Raw genomic sequence first — 22,638 nt, forward strand, 5'->3', positions numbered from 1 at the left:
GACAACCTCCAACGAAAGGTGGCGAGCAGAGTACCGTTGACCTGTTGGAAGTCTGCGGTCAGTCGTTCTGGACGCAGTACTACCTTTCTGCCTGACAGGAGGCGCTCTGATGCAAAGGAAAGCCAAAACATTATCTGAATGATTTAAAACCAGGTTAAATTAAGGAGTTTGATTCAACTACTTAAATGCAAAAAAGGCTGTTTAGCAAAACTACTTGAATGTTGTGGTTTTTCAGTGCTTGTATTCAAACTGATCATCAAAAAGGTATTTAAAAAAAGGATTAGTGAACACCACGAATACATCTGTAAATAGTTACCCCTACTCTCAGTGTTGCACAGCAAACTTTTGCCTCCTCTGACCCTGACAGAGGAGCAAGTCGGGGTTGTAAGCCAGGCAACAGCCTCTGACCGTGGGTCAGCTTTCAGCGCCACAGCAACCCGGTACTTACAGGCAAACAGCAAACCTGTGATGGTGTGATGAGTGCCCTGGAGAGAGGGGAAATTAAGCCAAGTTAAGGATAAAAAAGGAAATGTTTATAGTTAAAGTTTAAACTGACACACATTTTAGCCCTATTCTTGTCTCCACACGTGTCTCATAAGCAGCTTGTAATATAAAAAGTGTATCGAGTATTTCTTAGAGACAGAAACTACACACACAGACTGAACTGTACTGCACCATAGAAATGTACTTATTTGTGTTATGGTGATGAAATGTGATGTCTAATCCGTGCACACACACATAGTTGCAGTTACAGAATAACAACACATCTTTACAGTGTTACAAATGCACAGATCAGCCCCCACCCGTGTGCGTATACCTGCACCGTAGTTGTTCTCTCCATGCTTGTCACATTAGTGCTGCAGGTATGCGGTCGCCACCTCAAAATGTACGGGCCAGCGTGTCTCTGTCTCACTGTTAGCGAAAAGACCAAAGAGATACGTTTACTTTTTGTGTAAAAATGAATGATATAGGAAAGTCAATGCTTCTTTTGTCAACTTTTTTAACTTGTTATCAGCTTGATTTGAAGAAATAACTGCTGTTTCATCTGTGACTTCAACATTTCAGTGAGTGGAATCGAGTGCAAAAACCAAAATCATGCATTTGAAATTGATTAAGCCTTAAAAGTCAGGGGCGGGAAGGCTCGGCTTACGCTAATTCGAGTTACTATAGTGGACCTGTGGGATTATCTATCACATAATAAAGCTTCGAGCCGACTGACTTATTCAAGTTGAATGTTTTTATATTCTTACCAGGAGTTTGTTCAGTTGTTTAGTGTTTCTAGACCCACTCACCATGCTGAGGCCACTTCCAGAACACCTTCACCTGGAGCTGGTTGTTATGGTAATGAGGGGCGGCGACCTCCAGCCGCAGGTTTTCAAGGGCAACGGGGCTCAGAGGGGTTTCGGGGTGAGGGAGAGAGGAGGAAACCGGGAGGTCAGAGGAAGAAGGAGAGAAAGAAGAGATCGAAAGAGAAGAGGGAAGGGAGGATGAAGAGGAAGAGGAAGAAGAGGGGAGCTCATTGGAGAAATCGTCGCCTTTGGTCGAGTCTGGTCGAGAGGACGGAGAAAGAGATGGAGGAAAAGAACTCAGCGTAAAACTTTACTTTTGTGTGTCTCTGTGGATTACATATTGACCATGTGCATGTTTTGTGTATACAGACCTGTTACACAGCACATGGAACCTATACTGTGGCAGAAATATCATAAACTGGTAATGAGACTGCAGCTGGTAGCTAGCGGAAACACTCCTTGGCTTTATCTGGCCTAACTGACCCTCATTAGCGATGAGCAAACAGCTAATACGCAGAGACTATGTAAAAATATTAATACTCCCAAATTATGAATGGCAGCATGTTCCATATAAAGTTGTATGTGGTTTGGTAATAGAGCTGCAGCTGGCTATAATCCTCTGCTGAGCTGACCCGATAGGTCACCTATAAATACCTCTGTTGCCTGGAAGACCATTAACATCACCAACTTTCCACTGTACTCTGTGTTTCAACAGCGCAGCTGTATGTAGACAGAATATGTCGAGAGTCAGCAAACGAAGCAGCCCTGAACTTACAGGAAAATCATTAACTCAATAACGTATGGCTCTGCTAACAAACAGCTTCTGTAGACTGTGCTGCATAAGCAGTATTTGCTAATTTCATGACAAGCTAGCAATGACATATTCAAAATAAGTAACTAATAATTGCTGGCTTTCTTGCTGAATCGCAACAACACTAAAGTTTAAACTTGGCCAGGAAGGCTGCATTTATTTAGCACCTCTTATATTTGCAATGTTTATTTCCACATGACAAAAACTCTCCAAAATCCACTGAAGGCTCGATGGTAATCATCCAAACTGTTGATAGAGATGGCTTGGATTTATGGTAAACCATGTAATGCAAATGCACAAACATTTACACCTAGAAATAATTACTGAAAATGAACTACAGCTGTGAGAAGCAGTGGTGCTGCCATGCACTCTCACACACTCAAGTCCCACCACAAAAAAAGCACATTTATACTTGACTGAAATTCAATGAATGCTTCAGACGTTTTGGGAAATATGCTTTCTTGCTGACAGTTGGAGGCTCCAGGATGGCGCTTGCACATAACCCCACCCCGCTGTGCAATTTTACTCTTTTTGCATTGAAGAAATATACTTGGCATTTTAACTGTAAAGTCAAATCACCTGGCCCCACAGGACAGCTGTTTGCTTTCATTACCTGCATGAGGGATGGTAGTGAAGACAAGCTGCGCTCTAGGACTCTTCAGTCTCTTCTGACCCCAGTAGGCCACCGTCTGGACAGAGAGCAAGTAGGAAGTCGCAGGCGGTAGACCGTGCAGCCACACTTCACACTGCGCCTAAAAGACAGGAATAGAAAGAATGATTATAGAGATGGAATTTGTCTTTTTTTTGCACGTGTAGTCCAACACATTAGCAATTTATCAGTCTGTACTGATGCAGATTTACTAGCTAAATCTGGACAGGGATCACGTAAAGAGTGACAAAAACACTAATGATACGTCTGCTGCAGACGAGGTCCATGAAAACCTGCTAACTTTGATACGTCGTCAGCATCATCGCCATAGAAACCCCAGTTGTCTCCATCGTCCCTCCGCAGGACTGACAGTCCAGGCCTGTTCTGCATTAGCCTGCTGTTTGACTGACAGCTCGTTAACAGGCTCTCAGTCAATCAGGTCTGTTTGTCTGCGTGGACTGGTACTAGTCACAACAAAGAGATGATCGCATGATAAATCTGTGTGTGTGTGTGCTTCCTGCACACAAAGTGGGGTAAAAGGATTTCCATTACCTTCGAGATAGACAAAACATATGCCTTGTACAGCTGTGTGTGTGTGTGTCTACGTGTGTCGTTTGTGTAGCGGATAGAGCGAGAGACGTTTGGGATAATGTCAGTCGACATTACATGTAAGAAAGCAATGAACTATATATTTAAAAGCACTGATACAGCAGAGGTTTTTTTCACATTCGAGTGCTTCCTCTGAATTCCCCACTTTACCACGAGGCTTAAATGCTAGCTTTCTCCACTCCTGCAGAAATTCCTGATTGACAGGATATGTGTTTTATCCCAATCCTGGGAATACAACATATTGTGCTCGCAGACTGCTTTCTGTGATAGGAAAAGTTTCACACAACATAGCTATGTTAGCTATGTTGTTCTGGGTATTACCTACCTGTTGTGATTCTGATTTGTGTGTATGTGTGTGTGTTTGTAGATGCAGCTGCAAGTAGGAAACACTAGTTAGGGGGGGCTCATTTAAATTCCAGACCTCCCAGCCAAGCAGAACAGAGGACCAGACTACAGATAAATGGCTCCACCAGGATCAGTCTGGGATCGCCATCACTATTTAGCATAGCTACGTCCATATGAGTGTGCCGCACTTTGATGTTTATGCTTGAGCTTTTTGTCTGAAGTAAATGTTAACATCGTACTTCAAAAAGAGCATCTAAAGCTGAAGAGTCTCGTACAAGTACTTTGATTGTGTTTACCATTTGGAGGAAAAAATGTTCAGTCAGTGCACAGGCTACCATACCTGTTACGTCAAAGCTGTAATATCTGTGTTATTTACTGTGATTATGGGTATTTTGGTACTGCTGACTGGACTTAACTGCATCATAAGCGTATTTCATCATCATCATCATCATCATCATTCCTATAATCAGGATAAGAAAATCCTCCCCTTTAAGTATTACGGCTGCATTAAATATAATTTAAACAGTACATTTTAAAAAATCTTTCACAAGTTAGAAGTCACTGAATTAAGCAACAAAACAGCAATGTGTTACTTTGTAAACTGACTTCATATCCCATCATTCTTTGCATTTCATTCTTGCACCACATGAGTACAGATCGTTTTTAGCATCTATACATTGGAGCTTTATCAATTTTGGTGGAAACGTTTCACAAACATATTTAACAAAGATAAAGAAGAGCATGTTTTTTTTAATGGCTCATTATTTGAATCCACATCTTGAATTAAGATGCACATTGTGTCATTTGAAGGATGATTCAAAGTCCTGTTAATGTTTGTAACGCTACACCTCAGACATGCGGAGTACATAATGGGTTTTTATGAGTTGTCAAAGTTTGCTACTCCAGCACAGTAGCTGAATCAAATCCTGTTTAAGTTTAAGTGTTTAAGATTTTACTGCACAGGCCTGTAAAACCACCATAGCAATCACAACGAGGACCGTGTGTGTGTGTGTTTACGTGTTTACATATTATTGTGGGGACCAAATAAACAACGTTTACTACACTTGTGGGGACCAACAGTCCTTATGGGGACAAAATCCTGGTCCCCACAAGTTTGAAGGCATTTTTAAGCTAAGACTTTACTGATCCCACGGCGGGGAAATTTGTGCATTACCTCACCTGAGGTAGAGACTCACAATGCGGTTTTAGTGAAAGGGTTACAATTAGGTTATGGATAGGTTTAGGGTAAGGGTTAGGGTTAGGCATTCATTTTTGGGTTGGACAAGGGGCTAGGGAAAGCATTATATCAATTAGATGTCCCCACAAATATATGAAAACCTGTGTGTGTGTGTGTGTGTGTGTGTGTGTGTGTAAGGTGCGTGTCTTTACAGGCATAATAAAACCTCTCGTGTGCAGCTACACCGCTTGTGTATTCAGGGTATGTGGTGTTATTGTGCGCTGTTATACTTCACAGGAAATATATAATATATGTCCTACATCTTATTCCTATTCAATTCAATTTTATTTATATAGCACCAAATCACAACAACAGTTGCCTCAAGGCGCTTTATACTGTAAGGTAGATCCTACAATAATACATACAGAGAAAAACCCAGCAATCATATGACCCTCTATGAGCAAGCACTTTGGCGACAGTGGGAAGGAAAAACTCCCTTTTAGCAGGAAGAAACCTCCGGCAGCACCAGGCTCAGGGAGGGGCGGGGCCATCTGCTGCCACTGGTTAATGACACTGTACTGAAAGGTGGTTGCTCACATGATACACAATAAATAGGAGTTTGAGGTAGTGAAAATAGAATATTGATCTTATTAACTGATTTTACAATTTTCTTACTTACAAAGCCAACTTTGCAGAAAAGAAAGTCCCTTCCATCTGTTATTGCAGATGAATGAAATGCAGCCATTTGTTTATGCATAACTGTCTTAAGGTCCCGTCACCGAACTTCAATAAGGTCTAGACTTTGACTAAGCCATTGCAACACTCCACTCTTTTTTTTCAGCAAATCTATCGTGGCCAATATGGTGTCACTGTCTTGTTCCATGACCCACTTTAGGCCAAGTTTTAGCTGTCAGGCAAATCTGACTTGAGAATATTTTTGTGTACAGAGGAGTTCATGGTCAACTTAATGACTGTGAGGGGCCCAAGTCCTGTGGCTGCACAACAAGCCTAAATCGTCACCCCTCCACCAACCTGCTTGACAGTTGGTATGAGGCGTTTGTGCCCACATGCTGTGTTTGGTTTTTGCTAAAAATGGTGCAATGTATCGCAGACAAACTTTTCCATTTTTGTCTTGTCTGTCCAAACGGCATCGTTCCTGAAGTCTTGGGATTTGTTCCGATGCAATTTTGCAAACCTAAGCTTGCAGCCTTTTCCTGATAGCACTTCCAAACAAGCTACACATGTTCAGTCTTTTTCTAATTGCATTGCCATGAACTTTAACATTTAACATGTCAACTTAGACGTGTATAGTCTGACATGTAGGGTTTGTAGTTCCTGTGAACACTGCACACTCTGACCTTGGAGTGATTTTGCTGGGACGTAAGTGTCTATTCATGGGAACACTGGCAGCTATCTTGAATGTTTTTGTCTTGTGAATAATCTTTCTCACTGTAGAGAAATGGACTTTCAATTGTTTGGAAATGACCTTATAGCCCTTGTTCCAACCATCACTTCTCTAAGATCATGGCTTTTCTTTCCTCTTTGGCATTGTGTTAACACACACCTGAATGCTCCAAACCAACAGACTTCTGCTTTCACAGAGGTGCTCACTCATGCTGATGATTAGTTAATCAAGCGTATTTTATTAGCATCTCTGGCTCTCTTCCACAGTGTGCCTTTGTCCTGTCTTCCCCCCCCTCACCCCAACAGGTCGTGGCAGATTGCTGCCCCTCCCTGCTGGAGGTTTCTTCCTGTTAAAAGGGAGTTTTTCCTTCCCACTGTCACCAAAAAGCTTGGTCACAGGGGTTTAAAATGGTAAATGGCCTGTATTTGTATAGCGCTTTACTCAGTCCCTATGGACCCCAAAGCACTTTACACTACATTCACACATTCACACACTGGTGATGGCAGCTACATTGTAGCCACAGCCACCCTGGGGCGCACTGACAGAGGCGAGGCTGCCGGACACTGGCGCCACCGGGCCCTCTGACCTCCACCAGTAGGCAACGGGGGAAGTGTCTTGCCCAAGCACACAACGACCAAGACTGTCGGAGCCGGGGATCGAACCGGCAACCTTCTGATTACAAGACGAACTGCCAACTCTTGAGCCACGATGGCCCACGATTTAATCTAATTGTTGGTGTTTTCTCTGTTTTCTTTGTATAACTGTAGGGTCTTTACCTTACAATATAAAGGCAACTGTTGTTGTGATTTGCCAGTGTATAAATAAAAATAAAAATGAGTTGAACTGAATTGAATAGCAGCACCTGAGTGCTCTCAGTTTCTGTTAAGACAGTAAGTACCTACATACTGCTGAGGTTGGATTTACCTTATTATGAAATGTGAAACGTTATATTTGAAAGAGTGCACTTTCTTTTTCACCTTTTTCAGAGCCTTAAGAAAACAGATATATCTTGAAACATCATGAAAATTGAAACTGAAACGTTTCAACGTCCACTTACTATATGTTTATGTTCTTGAAATATTCTAAGCAAAGAAACAAGATAAATGACCACATTTTTTATTTGGTATAATTAAGCTTGTAGAAAGTTGACTTACCCCCTGAGTCACTCTGCTGTTGCTCTCCTTCCTACCCTGTGCTGGTGTGCGTGACTGTGCAGGTCGTGCGTGCGTGTTACTGGCTACTGTATGCGTGTGCGCTTGCAGCGTGTGTTTGTGTTTTTGTGCTGCGTGTGTATGGCGAGACATCCAGGTGATTCGGTAGTTGTGCACAGGGAGGTCTCCTTCCTTGGGGGGCTCCCAGCGTAATAAGACCGCCACTGTGACGCCACTCTCCATCGACCTTAGGAGGCAAAATTTATGCAACGTTACGGCGTAAGTGTAAACAGTCCCATTAAGGAAGAAGCAAAAAGTGCAGCGCTTCCCTAACAGTGAAAATGATTCTCTGCTTGTTTGTCAGCTGCTTTCAGCATCAGGTTTACAATCTCTATCTAATCTCTATTTACTCCCTGTATGTATAGACGAGGCTCAGACACTTTATATCATGCTGAACAGAAGCTACAATTTAAGTCATCACCTCTGTTATTAAATGTTATTGGAATATCGCTGTTGATCCAAGCCATGGTCTGAACTTTAAATGACCTTGTTTTGCAGAATGAAAAATAGAGAAGACACCGAAGGATGTAATTGAACAAGGGCAAACTGTAATTTCAGCTCATATACACAATCACACAACAGAAGACGTGTTTTATAGGGCTGACCACAGTTTATGACTGATTTCCCAGCTGCAATGGTAAATAGATGTATTTTAAAGATTATATATAAAATGATGCATCTGATAATCCTTCACTGACATAGCTTTTTAGATACCTTTCTGTGAACTGGGACGCTGATTGTGTCCTATTCAGTGTCTGGTTGCTCACTCTGACATTCGTGGGCGGTTCTGGGGGCGAAGGGTCTGCATAGAGACACAGAAAGAAAAACATATAGTTAGGCAATGTTGCAGTTCTTTTTTCTTTCACTTCACTTGACCCCTGACCTCTGCTGAAGTCGCTGGGGTCCCAGTGAAGACAAGGCCATCACCCTTCTCCAGTTCTCTCTGTCCTCCACAGCTCTCTGGGACTCTGCCTGTCCACTCTTGGATGTTGTCCTCCCATCTCTTTCTCTGCCTACCTTGTCAGCTCTCTCCTGGTGTGTGTAAGAGAGGGTGGGTGAGAGCAGATAATCCAGGGGGAGTTCAGCTGTAGGACCAAACCAGCTGCCTGTGTTTCCATTCATGAGAACGGCGCCTGTGGGCTTGTCATCCAGTCGTTTGATGACTCAAACAATGTTAGTGGTCCCCCCAGCCAATCACAGCAGATGGCCCCGCCCCTCCCTGAGCCTGGTTCTGCCGGAGGTTTCTTCCCGTTAAAAGGGAGTTTTTCCTTCCCACTGTCGCCAAAGTGCTGCTCATAGGGTTTTTTTCTGTAGGGGTTTTGCTGAAGCCTGCCTGTTCTTCAGCAACAATAGACTGCTATGGACACAACACCTTGGTTAACACTGTCACTGACTTAACATGTTACTATTTAAGTAGAATTACATAAAATAATGTCAGATTACTCAAAGGACCTTTTGTTTTCTTAACCAAAATCCTTTAGCTCTTAGTAAAAAGACATTAGTTTATTTAAAGATTCCCATAGGACACCTTAAAAAAATTCTATATTTGTTCATGTATTTCTTTTTTACAACTATTAATTGTCTAAAAAAAAATCATAAAATTTAATTTTTTTTCTTCTGATTAAAACCCCAGAATCTATAAATTTGTTTTCATTTTTCTATATTAACTGTTAAAGTTTAACTACTGCACACAATCTATCTCTTGCTTCGTTTCACTCACAGCCCTTGAAGTTTTATGTTTCCAGACATCAAATTTGGACAGTGGAACATCCAAAAAGACAAACTGTGATTTTTATTTAACACCAAATTAATGTTAAAAAAGGTAACATTGCACATTGTGTTTTCTCTTTGGCAAAAAAAGGAAAAATAGCACAGTACAAGCTAAAGGCTTAATTTTTGTTGCTGGGTGTTAAAACCTGTTAATTTCTTTGTGTAATTTGTGTCTAAAGTTGACACTTTTGCAATTTAAATTCTGCCAAACTTTTGATATCAACAAAAGGGAAGAGGAGAGGAGTGAGTCCTTTGCAACAAAGACCTTTTACCAGCTTGACTTTCTTTTTCTCGGGGCTAAAAGCACATTTCCTCTTGGTTTGATTCAAGTCTACAGAGCCAATTAGATTTAAAGCATCAAAGGTGGGTGATACTGGAGAAACCTAACGTCCTTTTCAGTAGCTGCCACAACACAGACCAAAGGCCATCACTGCTGGTAACCGTATGAGTCTTTCAACAGTGACTCTGTATCTCATTAGAGCCCAAAATCCCTGATCCTGTATTTGATTAAAACTACAAAATGCATCTGATTAGAACTACATCCCCCATGGCAGGCCTCCCACAGCCCCAGGCTGTGCTTGGCTGACCTAAATGCAAAGATCAAAGTTGGGGCAAAACACTGGAAACTCCATGACCAGGACTGCTTGTGTGTATGCATACGTGGTGTTTTGTGTTACATCTCAGTGCCAGCAGTAATTGCCAGATGAGAATCAAAACATGTTCTTCTCTGAGGGCTTTTCCCATCACTCTCAATGAACTAATGTTTTATGTCATAAAGTGAAGACACCAAGATTACTTTTCTGATCCAAATATCCCTTCGTGATTACTACTGGCAGGTCCCACGTAACACCAACATTTTAACAAGATGTAAAGCGGTTTCCAAGTTTCACTCTGGTTAGCGTCAGGTCACCGTGCAGAAAGCACAACCCTCTTAACATCTGCCAGCTTCCGGATTTGTGACCCCTGACCTCCAACCTCTGACTAATCAGACTAATGAGGTAGAAACAAGACTCTGGCTGCCATCTGATGGTATTTGAAATGTTCAAGTGTGGCTCTAACCTTTAACCCTGGTTCTCAAAATACACTCACAAACACACACCGTGTCACAGAAGAAGAACTCAACATTTCGACACTGAGCTATTGCCTCTTGCTTGCACAGATATAGATTTTGAAGACTGATCACCCTTATTTAATTACTTTTTCTGTAGGAAACAGCCTGTTAGGTTTGCTTTGCATTAATACCATGTCTGTAAACTACACCATGTGATGGTGACTTAGAGGAGTAACTTCTTAAAGCCAGTTAACTTAGCAGAGCATAAATCTAGCTTGAAAAGCTAACCTGGTTCTGTCTGATTTACCAAAAAAAAAACAAACAATTAGCACCTCTGAAGGTCATTTCATACAAAAGTAAGCCATCTACAGAGAATTCAGGAAGCTACTCTTCCCAGCAAATAGTCCCAAATATAACGCCCTCATAAAACACTAAGCAGTACGCTAAGCTTGTTTAGCTGGCTGCCAGCAGCAGAGTTCAGCTGGTGTTAAGCTTCTGCAACACCTTTGCAAAGAGGTGTTTCTGGGTCGTAGAGGGGCCGACCTCACAAATCTCAGCACCAGTCGATCCAATATCCTGTTGGAAAGTTTCCTCTCCTTTTCGGTTTCAGAGTGCGGACAATTTGAGCAGAGTGCAGGAAATAAAATCGTTTTTAACTTAACATTATTGGGCATCTTATTATCGACCCGTCTGCATTTGATGAAATCCACATTCTCTCGCATTTATTGCACACGCTCAGCGATTCGCTCGTCGTGTCCACAAAGCGATACGTGAACTTGCCTTTTATCACAGTTCTACCTGCAAATATCTTCTGTAAAGCCCAGCTACAACCCCGCTTACAAACCCTGCACTCTGCTTGCCACGGCACAGGTTGAAATGTTTATAAAAATTTCGTCTGAGAGGTGGAAAATGCTATCTCACACTGCTCTTCATAATCTCCCTTAAGTGTTCAACTGATAAAGAACCTTTTTCCACAGCTCCGTCCAACCTGAAGTCATTATTCACATTCAAACATGCTCTAGCCAATCCTGGCAGTGAATTCATATCACTAGCCAATCCTGGCAAAATACCAGTATGACCTAAGTCTGCTAAGCATTACAGCTAATACCTCCTACAGTGTGTGCGTTCGTGTGTGTGTGTGCGCTTGTCTTACTCTCACTTTCACCCAGTCTCTCAGACCTACATCAGGGACTTCACTCTGGCATCAAACCAACGGAGCGAGTCCTTACGCTTTGTGTAAATGCATGCATGTGTGCACACTTGTGTACATTTCGGTTTCCTGCTTGTGTTTTATAGACTGCCTGACAGTTTTTTACCTTATCCATCAACTCTGCGTGAACGACAGAAAGAGCACAGAAAGGGAGAGGAAGGAAAACATCCTGACTTTCTGACTCCTCCTGCGGGATGTGTAATATCTCTCATAAAATGACAAAAAATGAGTGCAAGGATCTGTGTTTTGCTCAGTGTCTCATGACAGAATATCAAAATTCACCGCTAGCTTATGGCAACATGCAGAGGCATCATCACTCACTTTGAGACGCTCATAAAAAACGAAGTATGTGTGCTTACCTTTACTGGAGATGTAGTGTTTGCTGGGTGTGGTGAAACCTCTGCTGCCGTGGCTATTGATGGCTGCCACTCTAAACTGGTACCAACGCTGAGGTCTCAGATCTGACAGAATCGCATCTTCAGAGAGTGTCTAAACACACAAACGCATGGCACAATACGCAGGCTAGGTTTTTATATTTTAAGACATAGAGGGCAGTGCTTACACCTCACCAGGAAGATATCAGATTGGCTCCAAAATCATTCTGCAGCATAACAACAGACCAAGAAATACATCAAGAGGCATGAGGACTATATGAGTTCTGCAAGTGACGATATGATCCCCACAGAGCTCTGATCCCCAACATCATGGAGTCAGACAGGCAAACATACAGAGGGGATCATTTTCAGAGGAAAAACAGTCAAGGCTAATATTGATTGATCTTTTTCTTTACTCCTAGTGTCTGTGCGAGTTAGAGGAATCATTTAAAACTATTTTTTAAAACACTCACTATTACAGACCTTTAAATCTTGAAAAATAGGCTTTTGTTTAAAAAAGAGAATATTCACTGAACTAGTTTAACACTCATAAGTTTTAAAAAGAGCGGTGGGTCTCTTGCAACTGCATGCATGGGCAGCTGGGCCCTGTAATATGAATTCAGCATACCCCGGGTATCCTCCTGTTATCTGGGTTCTCGCACTCTAACACTGGCAATCAGGATAATCAGCTGCTTTGTCTGCAGCTGTGTGAGGTATCTTTGACCCCAGCGATAACGCCGATGTTACCTGGATAAGATAAATTCCCGTGTTGGCCTTTGGTTAGCTTTGGTTAACCCCTGACAGACTGATGTTGTTCTTCTCATTTATATGAATTAAGGTGGGCTAATTAAATGACACGACACAAACTGCATCCTCCTAAACACCTCTCTAATACGATTCTAATCAAAAGCAGAAAATGACTTCTTTCAGGAAGGATTTTTGAGTGTTCAGCTGCAAAAACAAAGTTGTACATCCTGTCAGATGATGTCAGATAAACACTGTCAGGCTGGAATTCCTCTGATAGTGTTGAAATGAAACGGTTTATCCAAACTATGGTTAAAATCTTTAAAGATTAATTTGTTTTGTCTCCTTGACAGTGCAAATGTGACTGCTGCGGCTCAAATCTACTCATCCACAGTCGCACACACACACACACAGACACACACACGCGCACACACACACACAAAGACACGAGCTGCCATCTATTTAAGTCCATAATGAGCATTCAGTCATTCAGAGTCAGCCGGTGGAATGACTGTGGCTGCCTGTGGTTCCTTTTTAAGCTCTGCTTATTTACCTAACCTCACACAGACGCGCACACACACACACACACACACACACACACACACACACACACACACACACACACACACACACACAGCGTTTACCCTGGCAGAATGGGAGACTGACTGGGGTGGAGAGGTTTAGACAGCAAGGCAGCAGACTGATGAGGTGGAAACTAAGTCTAACATCCATCTCCATAGCTGAGAAGTTTCATCATTCAAGGCAAATTGAGAGTTATGAGGTAAAGATATGTTACAAACTTTGTGGGGCGGCTCCACTTTTAAAGGCACAGGGAGCCAGTTTCACAGCCGAATGACTCTACAACTGTCCCAAATAATCATCAATAATCATCACATCATGTAACAACCCCCAATAACAGACACAAACATAAGGCTATTATTAGGACAAGTCCCCTCCTTAGTCTATGATAAGTTTACTTCTTAATTGTTATGTAAATATCAGTTTTTCTCACTACTTAATTAGCACATGGAAAGTGACTATTAACCATTTACCATGGCTACAGTAGCCCATGGAGAGGCGTGGTCTTCACTGGGGTGAATGCCGATGTTCCAGCGGGACTGGAGTATGTAAACGACGGGCTCCACGCTGACATTGAACTTCGACACCCACATCACCTTCACACGACCCTCCGAGTCCTCCAAAAAGCTAATGTCTCTTCGAGGCTTCAGAGGGACACCTGCGAGGACAGACCAGGTTACAAGCTAGTTGTTACATATCAGTATAACTCACTTGACTAGTAACATACTGACATTACAATTAGATGACACAGAAACATTTGGACAGTTATGGGAGTTCCCGGGACGACTTAGACACACACTATGATGCATTTTGCCTTATTAAGTCTGGGGTCTAATTACTCATTTACAGTCTATCTATCAAAACCACTTGATAGGACGATCAGTAACAGCTACCACATTATGCTTCACACAAACTCCAAAAGTTGCCTTTACCTTTGTACAGATTGGCTGGGGCTTGGCAAGTATGTCCACAGCTATTGGAGCAGCACTTCCTGGGGGAGGGGCAGTGCTGGTCTGACGAGCAGCTCTCCACGCAGGCCGCGGCAAATCCTGTGGCTCGCTGAGGCGGAGGGCAGTCTCCCTGACGAGACGACCTTAACGAGGCCAGAAACTCCCTGCTTGTCACACACTCTGTCTGCTTCTGAGAGTAAAGCACGGTGGGTGTAATTATTATTACAGTTGACACATCACAGAAATAACACACAGTGTATAGGAACACACACGAGGCCACAAAAACACACAGTAAGGGTGAAAGCGCTTCCTGTGGTATACTCCTACTGTCTGTTTAAAGGCTGGTCCAAAAAGCTACATGTGTGTGCTTGCGCATGCGTGTGCATGCGTGTGCGTGCGTGTGCGTGCATGTGCGCATTTCTCTGTTTGTGCAGACAGCTGTAGATCAGGAAAATGTAAACACAAGCTTTCACTAATAGCTCTGAATTACCCTGTGTTCATAACCAGCGAGCCAATCAGCCATCCCGCGAGTAACACGCTTCAGCTATTGTGATGAAAAACTAATCTCTCAGAAAGCCACAGAAACCGGCTTTACAAATAAACAGGCCACACACACTCACACAAAATGCACATAAAACTGTTGCACAGTGTCCTATGTATACTAGAAGTGCACAAAGCTTTATAAAAACACACACAAACGCTCATTTATTGCACAAGGTCAAAACAGCTTTGTGGTGCCAACAAAAGCGTGCGTCTGCAAAGAACGACAATGCCACCGAGGCTGCCGAGACTTGCACAAGAGCACAAAAACGCCACGCACTGTTTCCGTCTTACCTCGCAAGACTTTGGAGATGCCACCTTCCTGGTTTCCCACAGTTCTTTGCATGGCTGAAGGCACTACACATAACCCAACACAAAGGAAGAAAACAGAAAAAAACAAAAAATTAATAAAATAAGAAAATATGCACGAGGCACATTTCAGCATTTTAGCACATTCATGTAGATTCCTGCTCAGCACAAAAGCTGGAGGCTCCATCCAAATCGAACCTGCTAACACCTGTAAAGATTCAAATTAAACATCTGTAATGTTTCCGTGATGCAGGGTTTATGTATTTGGACCATTTGATTCTGGTTTATTTAATATTCTAAAGTTCAGCTGACGTTCCTGGTTTTGGTTCTTATTGTTGTGTCTCTGCATTGTGTAGTATTTGTATATTCTGATCTTGGTTTTGTCATCCAGCCTTTATGTTTCTTTTTCCGCCTCCCCCGTGTTCCACGTTTCATGTTTAGTCACTCTTGTCTTCGTATCTGTTTATCTCTTATCCCCTCGTGTTTTGTGTCTCCCAGTCCTCGTGTCAAGTTTGCATGTCTCCATCTTGTTGTTAGTTTCATAGTCTCTAACTCGTATGTCAATCTGATTAGTGTCAGCTGTGTTCCCACCTGTGACCCGTTCCCGTTCGTTATCCTTTGTGTGTATATGTAGTCTCAATCAAAAGTTTAAAATGGCAAAAAATGCATCGTTTTGCATGGTTGGATCTTAACAAGGTTCCAAGTAGAGCTTCAATATGCAACAAGAAGAAAGGGGAAGGGCGTCTACTGTCTGGAACTGTTGTCCATTTCTGTAAACTTCCCTTGCCATCCATCCCCAAAGGTTCTCAATTGGATTTATATCAGGGGAACATGCAGGATGGTCCAAAAGAGTGATGTTACTCTCCTGGAAGAAGTGCCTTGTCCTTTATGGCGATATTTACTGTAGTGTTGTCCTGTTGAATAACCCAGTCGTTACCACAAAGATGAGGGCCCTCAGTCATGAGGGATGCTCTTTGCAACATCTGGACACAGCCAGCTGCCGTTTGAAGCCCCTGCACCTCCTGAAGCTCCGTTGTTCCACTGAAGGAAAAAGCACCCCAGATCATTATGGCGCCCCCTCCACTGTGGAGCGTAGAAAACATCTCAGGTGGGATCTGCTTGTCATGCTGGTAACGTTGGAAACCATCAGGACCATCAAGGTTACATTTGTTCTCGTTAGAGAATAAAACTTTCTTCCACCTTTCAGTGTCCCATGCTTGGTGCTCGCTTGCAAAGTCCAAATGGTCAGTTCTGTGGCGTTCAAGGAGACGAGGCCTTTGAAGACATTTTTGTGTTTTTGAAGCCCTTCAGTCTCAGATGCGTCTGATGGTTATGGGGCTGCAGTCGGCACCAGAAACGGCCTTAATTTGGGTCGAGGATCGTCCAGTGTCTTGACGGACAGCCGATTGGATGCTTCGGCTCAGTGCTGGTGACATTTTTTGCATCTTCCACTTGAGTTTTTGTTCCATAACCCTCAGGATCATTTAAGAAATTCCAAATGACCATCTGACGGCGTCCCACCTCAGCAGCGATGGCGTGCTGTGAGAGATCCTGCTCATGCAGTTCAACAACCCGATCACGTTTAAAAAAGGGAAAGTTTTTGCCTTTGCCATCATGAAAGTGTGACTACTTGACAGAAAAGGACAATGAATCCACAGATTCACCTTTTAAAGGCAAGTGGTCCTAAACTGTTGATCAGCTGTAGATCAGCCTGTTTCAGTTTAACAGTTGTTTTTAATAAATTGCTCAAAAACATGTTTTGTCTCACTCCCATTTCTTCTTGCTGCATGTTGAAGCTCGACTTGGAACCTTGTTAAGATCCAACCATGCAAAATAGGATTTTCTGACATTTTTCAATTGTTCTTAAACATCAGATCGGGACTGTATTGTCACTCCCTTATTGTAAGTAGTGGTTCCGACTGTTTGGTTTCCCTCTCTGTCAGTGAGTCAGTTTATTTTGTTTTGTGACGTTATGTTGTTGTTTTTGTTGCCTGTTTTTTCAGCATTGACGCTGTGATTTTTAGTTCAGTTCTGCGTTGCTGAGTCCTACGTTTTGGGTCCATAACACTGCCTGCCACACACCTACACCTGCAGATATGACAACATCTGCTGTAATTCATGCACAATCCATTACCGACTCTTTCTGGCACAGAGGAGTGTCTTTTTCGTTCCTGAGCTCCAGAACGACTCACAGAGCAGCAAATTGTTGCTCAAACTCACTGAGAGATGGTTAATGAGCATTAGACGTGTTGGCAATCTCACTTCATTACCTACACCATGCTAGCTGTTTCCAGCCTCCCTGCACATCCAGCCTGACCTGCTAGAGTGTAACCTCTCCTCTACGCCAGAGGAGAATGAGCACATTTCCCAAGCTATTCCTTGAAAATGGCTGAGGACTAAAGAAATATTAGCAAGACAAATAATAAATAACAAAGTGTCAGATGGTTTTAAGATTTGTAGAAGCAGATCTCAGTGTCCATGACTGTAAAGAAACACACGCTCCAGAAGCACGCACTCATCTGGTTTGCCACCTCAGTGAACTGGTGAATGATGGCTCTTACCAAATTAAAACCAGACAACGTATAAAAACTGCGGTTTCACCCTCACCCCCCCTCAGTCTCTCTTTTCTCTCTGTCTGTCTGTCTCCTTCAACTCCCCGGCGTGCCTGGCTTCAATCACTCCTCCGGTTTATTCCAACTCACGGATTCCAGAAGGAGAAACAGAATTAATGAAATGGCATCAGAAGTTTATCTTTGCACAAATTAATGGCTACCCCTGGATGAAAATGTCTTCTGTACAAAGCTCGTCTAGACTGGGTTTATTTTTAACTTGACTCATCTGTCGAGTGATGCTCGTGGATGTGAAAAAAAAGACGAAAGTGTCAATTTAAGAAAGAACAAATTCGAAGCTTCGACTTGATGGTTGGATCTTCAAAATCTCCTTTTATTAATCATATCTGCAGCGTTACAAAACCTGGAGCTCAAATGCTTCATATGAGTCAGTGAGCACATGTGTGCATTGGTTTCCTGTCTTTAAGTCATTAACCTCTTCCTGCTAATGTCACATATCACAGAAGAATACTGATCAGGGATGCAACGACAATTAGTCAACAATTGGAGTTTTCATTAACTGGCTAATAATCAGGTAAAGTGACTAATTAAAAAAGATAACCGCCAGTTTCAGCCTTCAGCTAAGTTATGTTAATATTTTCATTTTTGTAAATTATTGTAATTATTATAAAATTTGTAACCCTGCAACATTCGGCCTTTTTTTTTCTTCTTTCGCTGAAATATTGGATTTTCTTCACTCGACTAACACGAGTAAATGTAAATGGCTGACGGCTTCGCGCAGGCAGAGGGAGTCTGTGTACGGAAGCTGCGACGTGCTTTTATGGGGAGCGAATAAATGTGATAAATTGCTCTTTTAAGAGAGTTGGTTGTGAGTTGATGCACACAATTTGTCTATCTGTCACCTCTGTGTGGTTTTACATGGGGAATCAAGAGATGCAGTTGTTTTGACCTGAGATCTTGGAATGGGAGGAAACATGTTACACAGACCGACCTCTCAATTTATCAACACTGGCAAAAATCTCATTTTTTCTACTTGTTCTGTTTGGGTTTGCATTCAGAACAGCTCACTGAATTGTGATGTGATGGTCGGTTCTCTTTACACTAAAACGTGTTCGAACACTTCAGTCATTATTCGAAGAAGCAAACCTCAAACCTCAGCAGCCACCTCGAAGCTTTTGTCTGCAAAGAAAATCTAAGGCAAGAAGAATTACTCATTAGTTATTTCATCGGTGATTTTTCTCCTTTGCTAGTTAATGATGTACTCCAGAAAGGGTGAGGAGACACTAAAATAACACACACACACACACACACACACACACACACACACAAATGTAACTAGATCCTTAAGTTTGATGTGTTTCTTCACAGAGCTCCCAGGGGTCTCTTCACTCAACCACGTGCTGCTCTGAGCTTATGGTTGTCAAAATCTCCCCAAACACACACACACACACACACACACACACACACACACACACACACACACACACACACACACACACACACACACACACACACTCCAGCACCACTTCCAAACCCAGCCCACCCCCTCCTTGCTGCCGCTGATCAGTAACAGAAATATCTAATTTTTCATTCCCCTTCTCCCATTTATTACTCACTCCTGTTTTTCTCTCCCTTTCTAAGCCACTTATTTTATAATCCTTTCTGTTCTTTTGTTCTTTCCATCCATTGTCTTCACATTATCGCTCTTTTTTTCTCCCACATGACCTCTGCTCCAATCTCTGTGCCATTATTCCTCTCCCCTCTCGTTCATCCTCCAACTTATCCTCTTCTCCTGCAATAAATATCACTGTAGTCGAGTGTAGAAGGTTGATTCGGTCTGGAGCACAGCGGCTCTATACTGTAGTGGTTTACACATTCATTTTACCAGCAAGACCTTCCAGTTTGGTCCCAGGAGAAGAAATCAATTTGGGGTTGCATCAGGAAGGCGTCTGCCAAATCAAACACGCAGAGCTACCTGCTGTCGTGACCGCTCGTGAATAAATACACAGTTAAATCCTACATGTAATGTTGTGCCATGCACATCTGCCACAAAACTGAGAACACAAATGTAGCAAGAGTGCAGCCAGTAAAATAATCATAGCAGGATAACTTGCTACTCCAGTAGAGCTATATATCATTTGAAAGCATGTTGGGCATGCCTGCAAAACAGAGTTTGGGATGTTAACCGCAGTTGTTGTTCACTAGTCAAAAAGGCAATAAGAACTCGGGCTTAGGAACCGAAAACCATGGAGCTAAGCACACGTCCATGACACTCACACTGGGCTCCATGTTATCCACCATGGTGGCAGATGTTGCTGGCAAAGATGCTGCTGATGTGGATCTGCAGTGGTGAAAGTGCAGAGCTCAACAGATGGTTTTTAGGGCCGTCTTAAATACTCCAACCCATGTCTTTTATCATATTCTAACATTTTTTTCCAGTGTTATAGATAACAGCACGGTGGCACAACGTTAGCACAAGAAAGTTCCAGGTTTGAGTCCACCAGCTGGCTGTGGCCTTTCTCTGTGGAGTTATACTCTCTCTGGGTACTCCAGTTTACACCCACGGCCCAGAGACATGTGGTTAATGGGTTCAGGTTAATTGGTGATTTTAAACTGGCTGTTATTGATATTGTTCTGTACTATTAAACAGTCTCTTCCACTTGTTGAATTCCGATGTTTTCAGTCACACAGGTGTGTAAAATCAACCAGCTACCCAGGCACTCTGCCTAACATTTGTGAAGGAATGGGTCACTTTAAAAAGATCCCCAAATAATAAGATGCATGAAATTTCTTCCCTCCTAGATATTTAATGTTTAGTTCAAGTGATTTTATTGCGAGCGTTTAGGAAGCACAATCACACAGCTGGTAGCTCTGCGTGTTTGATTTGGCAGATGTTTACTGATGAAACCCAAACTGTGTCTCCTCTCAGGACTGAACCGGTAGTCTGCTGCTTGTGAGATGGATGTATAAACCGGGAGGTACACGGTGCATAAAAGCAGCAAACCCTTTGCATACTCAGTGACTGCACTGATCAAATGTCCTGTGGGATTAAAGCCAACACAAAAAGTGTGCCTCTGGAGTTTAATGGCTGACCAGCTCCTGTAAGTGTAATGTGCAGGTGGCCCAGTGCTTTTGTCCATATAGTGTAGCTTAGATACACACAGACTGCCACACTGTGTGGAGGGATTAGGGCTCAAATGCAGGGCGCAGGAAGAAGACTTACTTAAGCGAGCCAATGTTTTGAGGCTAACGCAGGAGTTAAAAGGTTAACTAAGTCCAAGAGACAGACAGACAAGCCAGGACCAACTATCTGTCTACCTATCCATCTAAATACACACACACACAAATACACAGGGGGCTGATGGGAGGATGACGCATAGAATGCAGGTGAAAGTGATTAACACAGGTGTATGGAAGCTCGTTTCCGTCACAAAAAAAGTATCCATAACTCGAAGTTTTGAGAAAAGTAACTCAAAGTTTCAAGTTAGCGCTGCCAATCGGTAATCTACATGAATGACGTCATTTCCTTGTTACCCGGAAGCTGAAGCCATCAGCTACAAATGCTACAGCTAAGCTACCAGTTTTACAGCCAGTCATGAATGTACAAATTGTATTTTCAGTATTTTCAGTGTGGCTTCACAAATGATGAAATCCTTGTGTTATTAGCTGAATCACAGCAAACGTACTCTCAAAAGCGCCAATTTGTTGCGATCCGGTTTTGAGTGCTCGTTCCTCTCCGCCATATCCTTCCAGGTAACAAGACAATGACCTCATTCACGTAGATTACTGATTGGCAGAGCTAACTCGAAATTTCGAGTTACTTTTCTCAAAATTTCGAGCTAACAAGTTGAAATTTCAAGAAAATAACTCAAAATGTCGAGTTAAGGATACTTTTTTTGTTTTTTGTGGCAGAAACGGGCTTCCATACAGGTGAGACCAACCAGGGAGACAGGAAGTAAAATTGACACAGGATATGAAATGAACATGAAACACAGAGATAAGAAGCATCACATCAGACATGACAACAGGGACAATAAAATCGGTACTAACAGAAAAACAAGAGGAAGCTAAAAGTGCAAAGAAGGAGTGAAAAGTAAAAAAAAGACTTGAACCAAAACACATTACTAGAAGATCTGCAACACGAAAGATAAATCAAGACTCAAATCCATGACATAAGATCCACAACGAAGATCCGAAGCTAAAAAAATCCCACAATTAAATCCATGTATGAAAACCAGGCACAGGACTCAGAGACTAATGGACCGAAGCTGGAAACGTGTGGCATGAAGGAGCTACACACCTTACACACTCAAATATTCCTTAAATGTAATAAATCACTGAAACATGCATCCACTGTATTTGTATAAGAGGAGCTGGAAGGCAAAGGGACACTGTAGGACTTGAAGGCCACATGATGAGTTACGTGTGAGAGAGAGAACGCAGCAGACGCAGCTCAGGTCAGAGGTCAGCGATGTTACTGTTTAACACAGCAACACGCTGTAACAAAGCCAAGATTAATGACTGTCTAGGTGTCCATGTGTGCGCATAGTTTGCAGAGGAGCTCTTCACATATCTCTGTAATAATTAATCACACACGCATACACCTCGTCTCTCAGCCCTCCTCCGGTCTCGCCCGCTGTTTTACGGCCTCACCTGCCACAATAGAGGGATGACAGCCGCACTCGGCAAGAGGGTGGAGAGGAAATGGGAGAGATGTGGTTTCGGAGGAGGGGGAGAAGTGAGTGTCAGTTGAAAAGGAGAGTGGAGATGAAAGACAAACAGTGAAGCAGGTCCAGAAAAAAAAAGGAGGGCGAGAGTGACAGAGAAAAGAAAGACAGCCACCAGATGTGCTCACTCTGCACACAGGCACTAGTGCAGGGGAGGCAACGTGGAAAACTGCTGCTGCTTATTTATGTGCTCATCCTGTCATCGGCTCTTCAGAGTTTATTTAGCTCGCTGTAACCTGTGGTACAAAGACACAGGTGACTAACTCAAGGAAAAAACAACACAAAGTGATTCAGTGCAACCTGGCGTTGACTCTCCTT

The 22,638-nt window shown here is 42.7% G+C and overlaps 1 protein-coding gene across 2 annotated transcripts in view; it reads right to left on the reverse strand.

Moving 5' to 3' along the window:
• The window catches only part of anos1b (anosmin 1b), a 60,130-nt gene that overhangs the window by 13,137 nt on the left and 24,355 nt on the right, over positions 1 to 22,638 (reverse strand). The window contains exons 3-13 of one of the 2 annotated variants that reach the window (XM_086269673.1): positions 15,009 to 15,071; positions 14,157 to 14,364; positions 13,698 to 13,882; positions 11,887 to 12,016; positions 8,211 to 8,298; positions 7,440 to 7,683; positions 2,714 to 2,852; positions 1,293 to 1,547; positions 818 to 912; positions 323 to 485; positions 1 to 106 (exon numbers count right to left, since the gene is read on the reverse strand). The exon at positions 1 to 106 is cut by the window's left edge and continues 127 nt beyond it. In XM_086269673.1, coding sequence (XP_086125799.1) covers positions 1 to 106; positions 323 to 485; positions 818 to 912; positions 1,293 to 1,547; positions 2,714 to 2,852; positions 7,440 to 7,683; positions 8,211 to 8,298; positions 11,887 to 12,016; positions 13,698 to 13,882; positions 14,157 to 14,364; positions 15,009 to 15,071 — 1,676 coding nt within the window. Of the gene's footprint in view, positions 107 to 316; positions 486 to 817; positions 913 to 1,292; positions 1,548 to 2,713; positions 2,853 to 7,439; positions 7,684 to 8,210; positions 8,299 to 11,886; positions 12,017 to 13,697; positions 13,883 to 14,156; positions 14,365 to 15,008; positions 15,072 to 22,638 lie in introns of both variants that reach the window. The other variant, XM_086269672.1, reaches the window with a different exon arrangement.

The sequence above is a fragment of the Aulonocara sp. 'chitande type north' Nkhata Bay genome, linkage group LG17 (genome assembly GCF_057382095.1).
Source record: "Aulonocara sp. 'chitande type north' Nkhata Bay isolate Kocher_YH1m ecotype deep benthic linkage group LG17, A_spYH_male_GT1.1, whole genome shotgun sequence".
Classification (NCBI taxonomy): domain Eukaryota; kingdom Metazoa; phylum Chordata; class Actinopteri; order Cichliformes; family Cichlidae; genus Aulonocara; species Aulonocara sp. 'chitande type north' Nkhata Bay.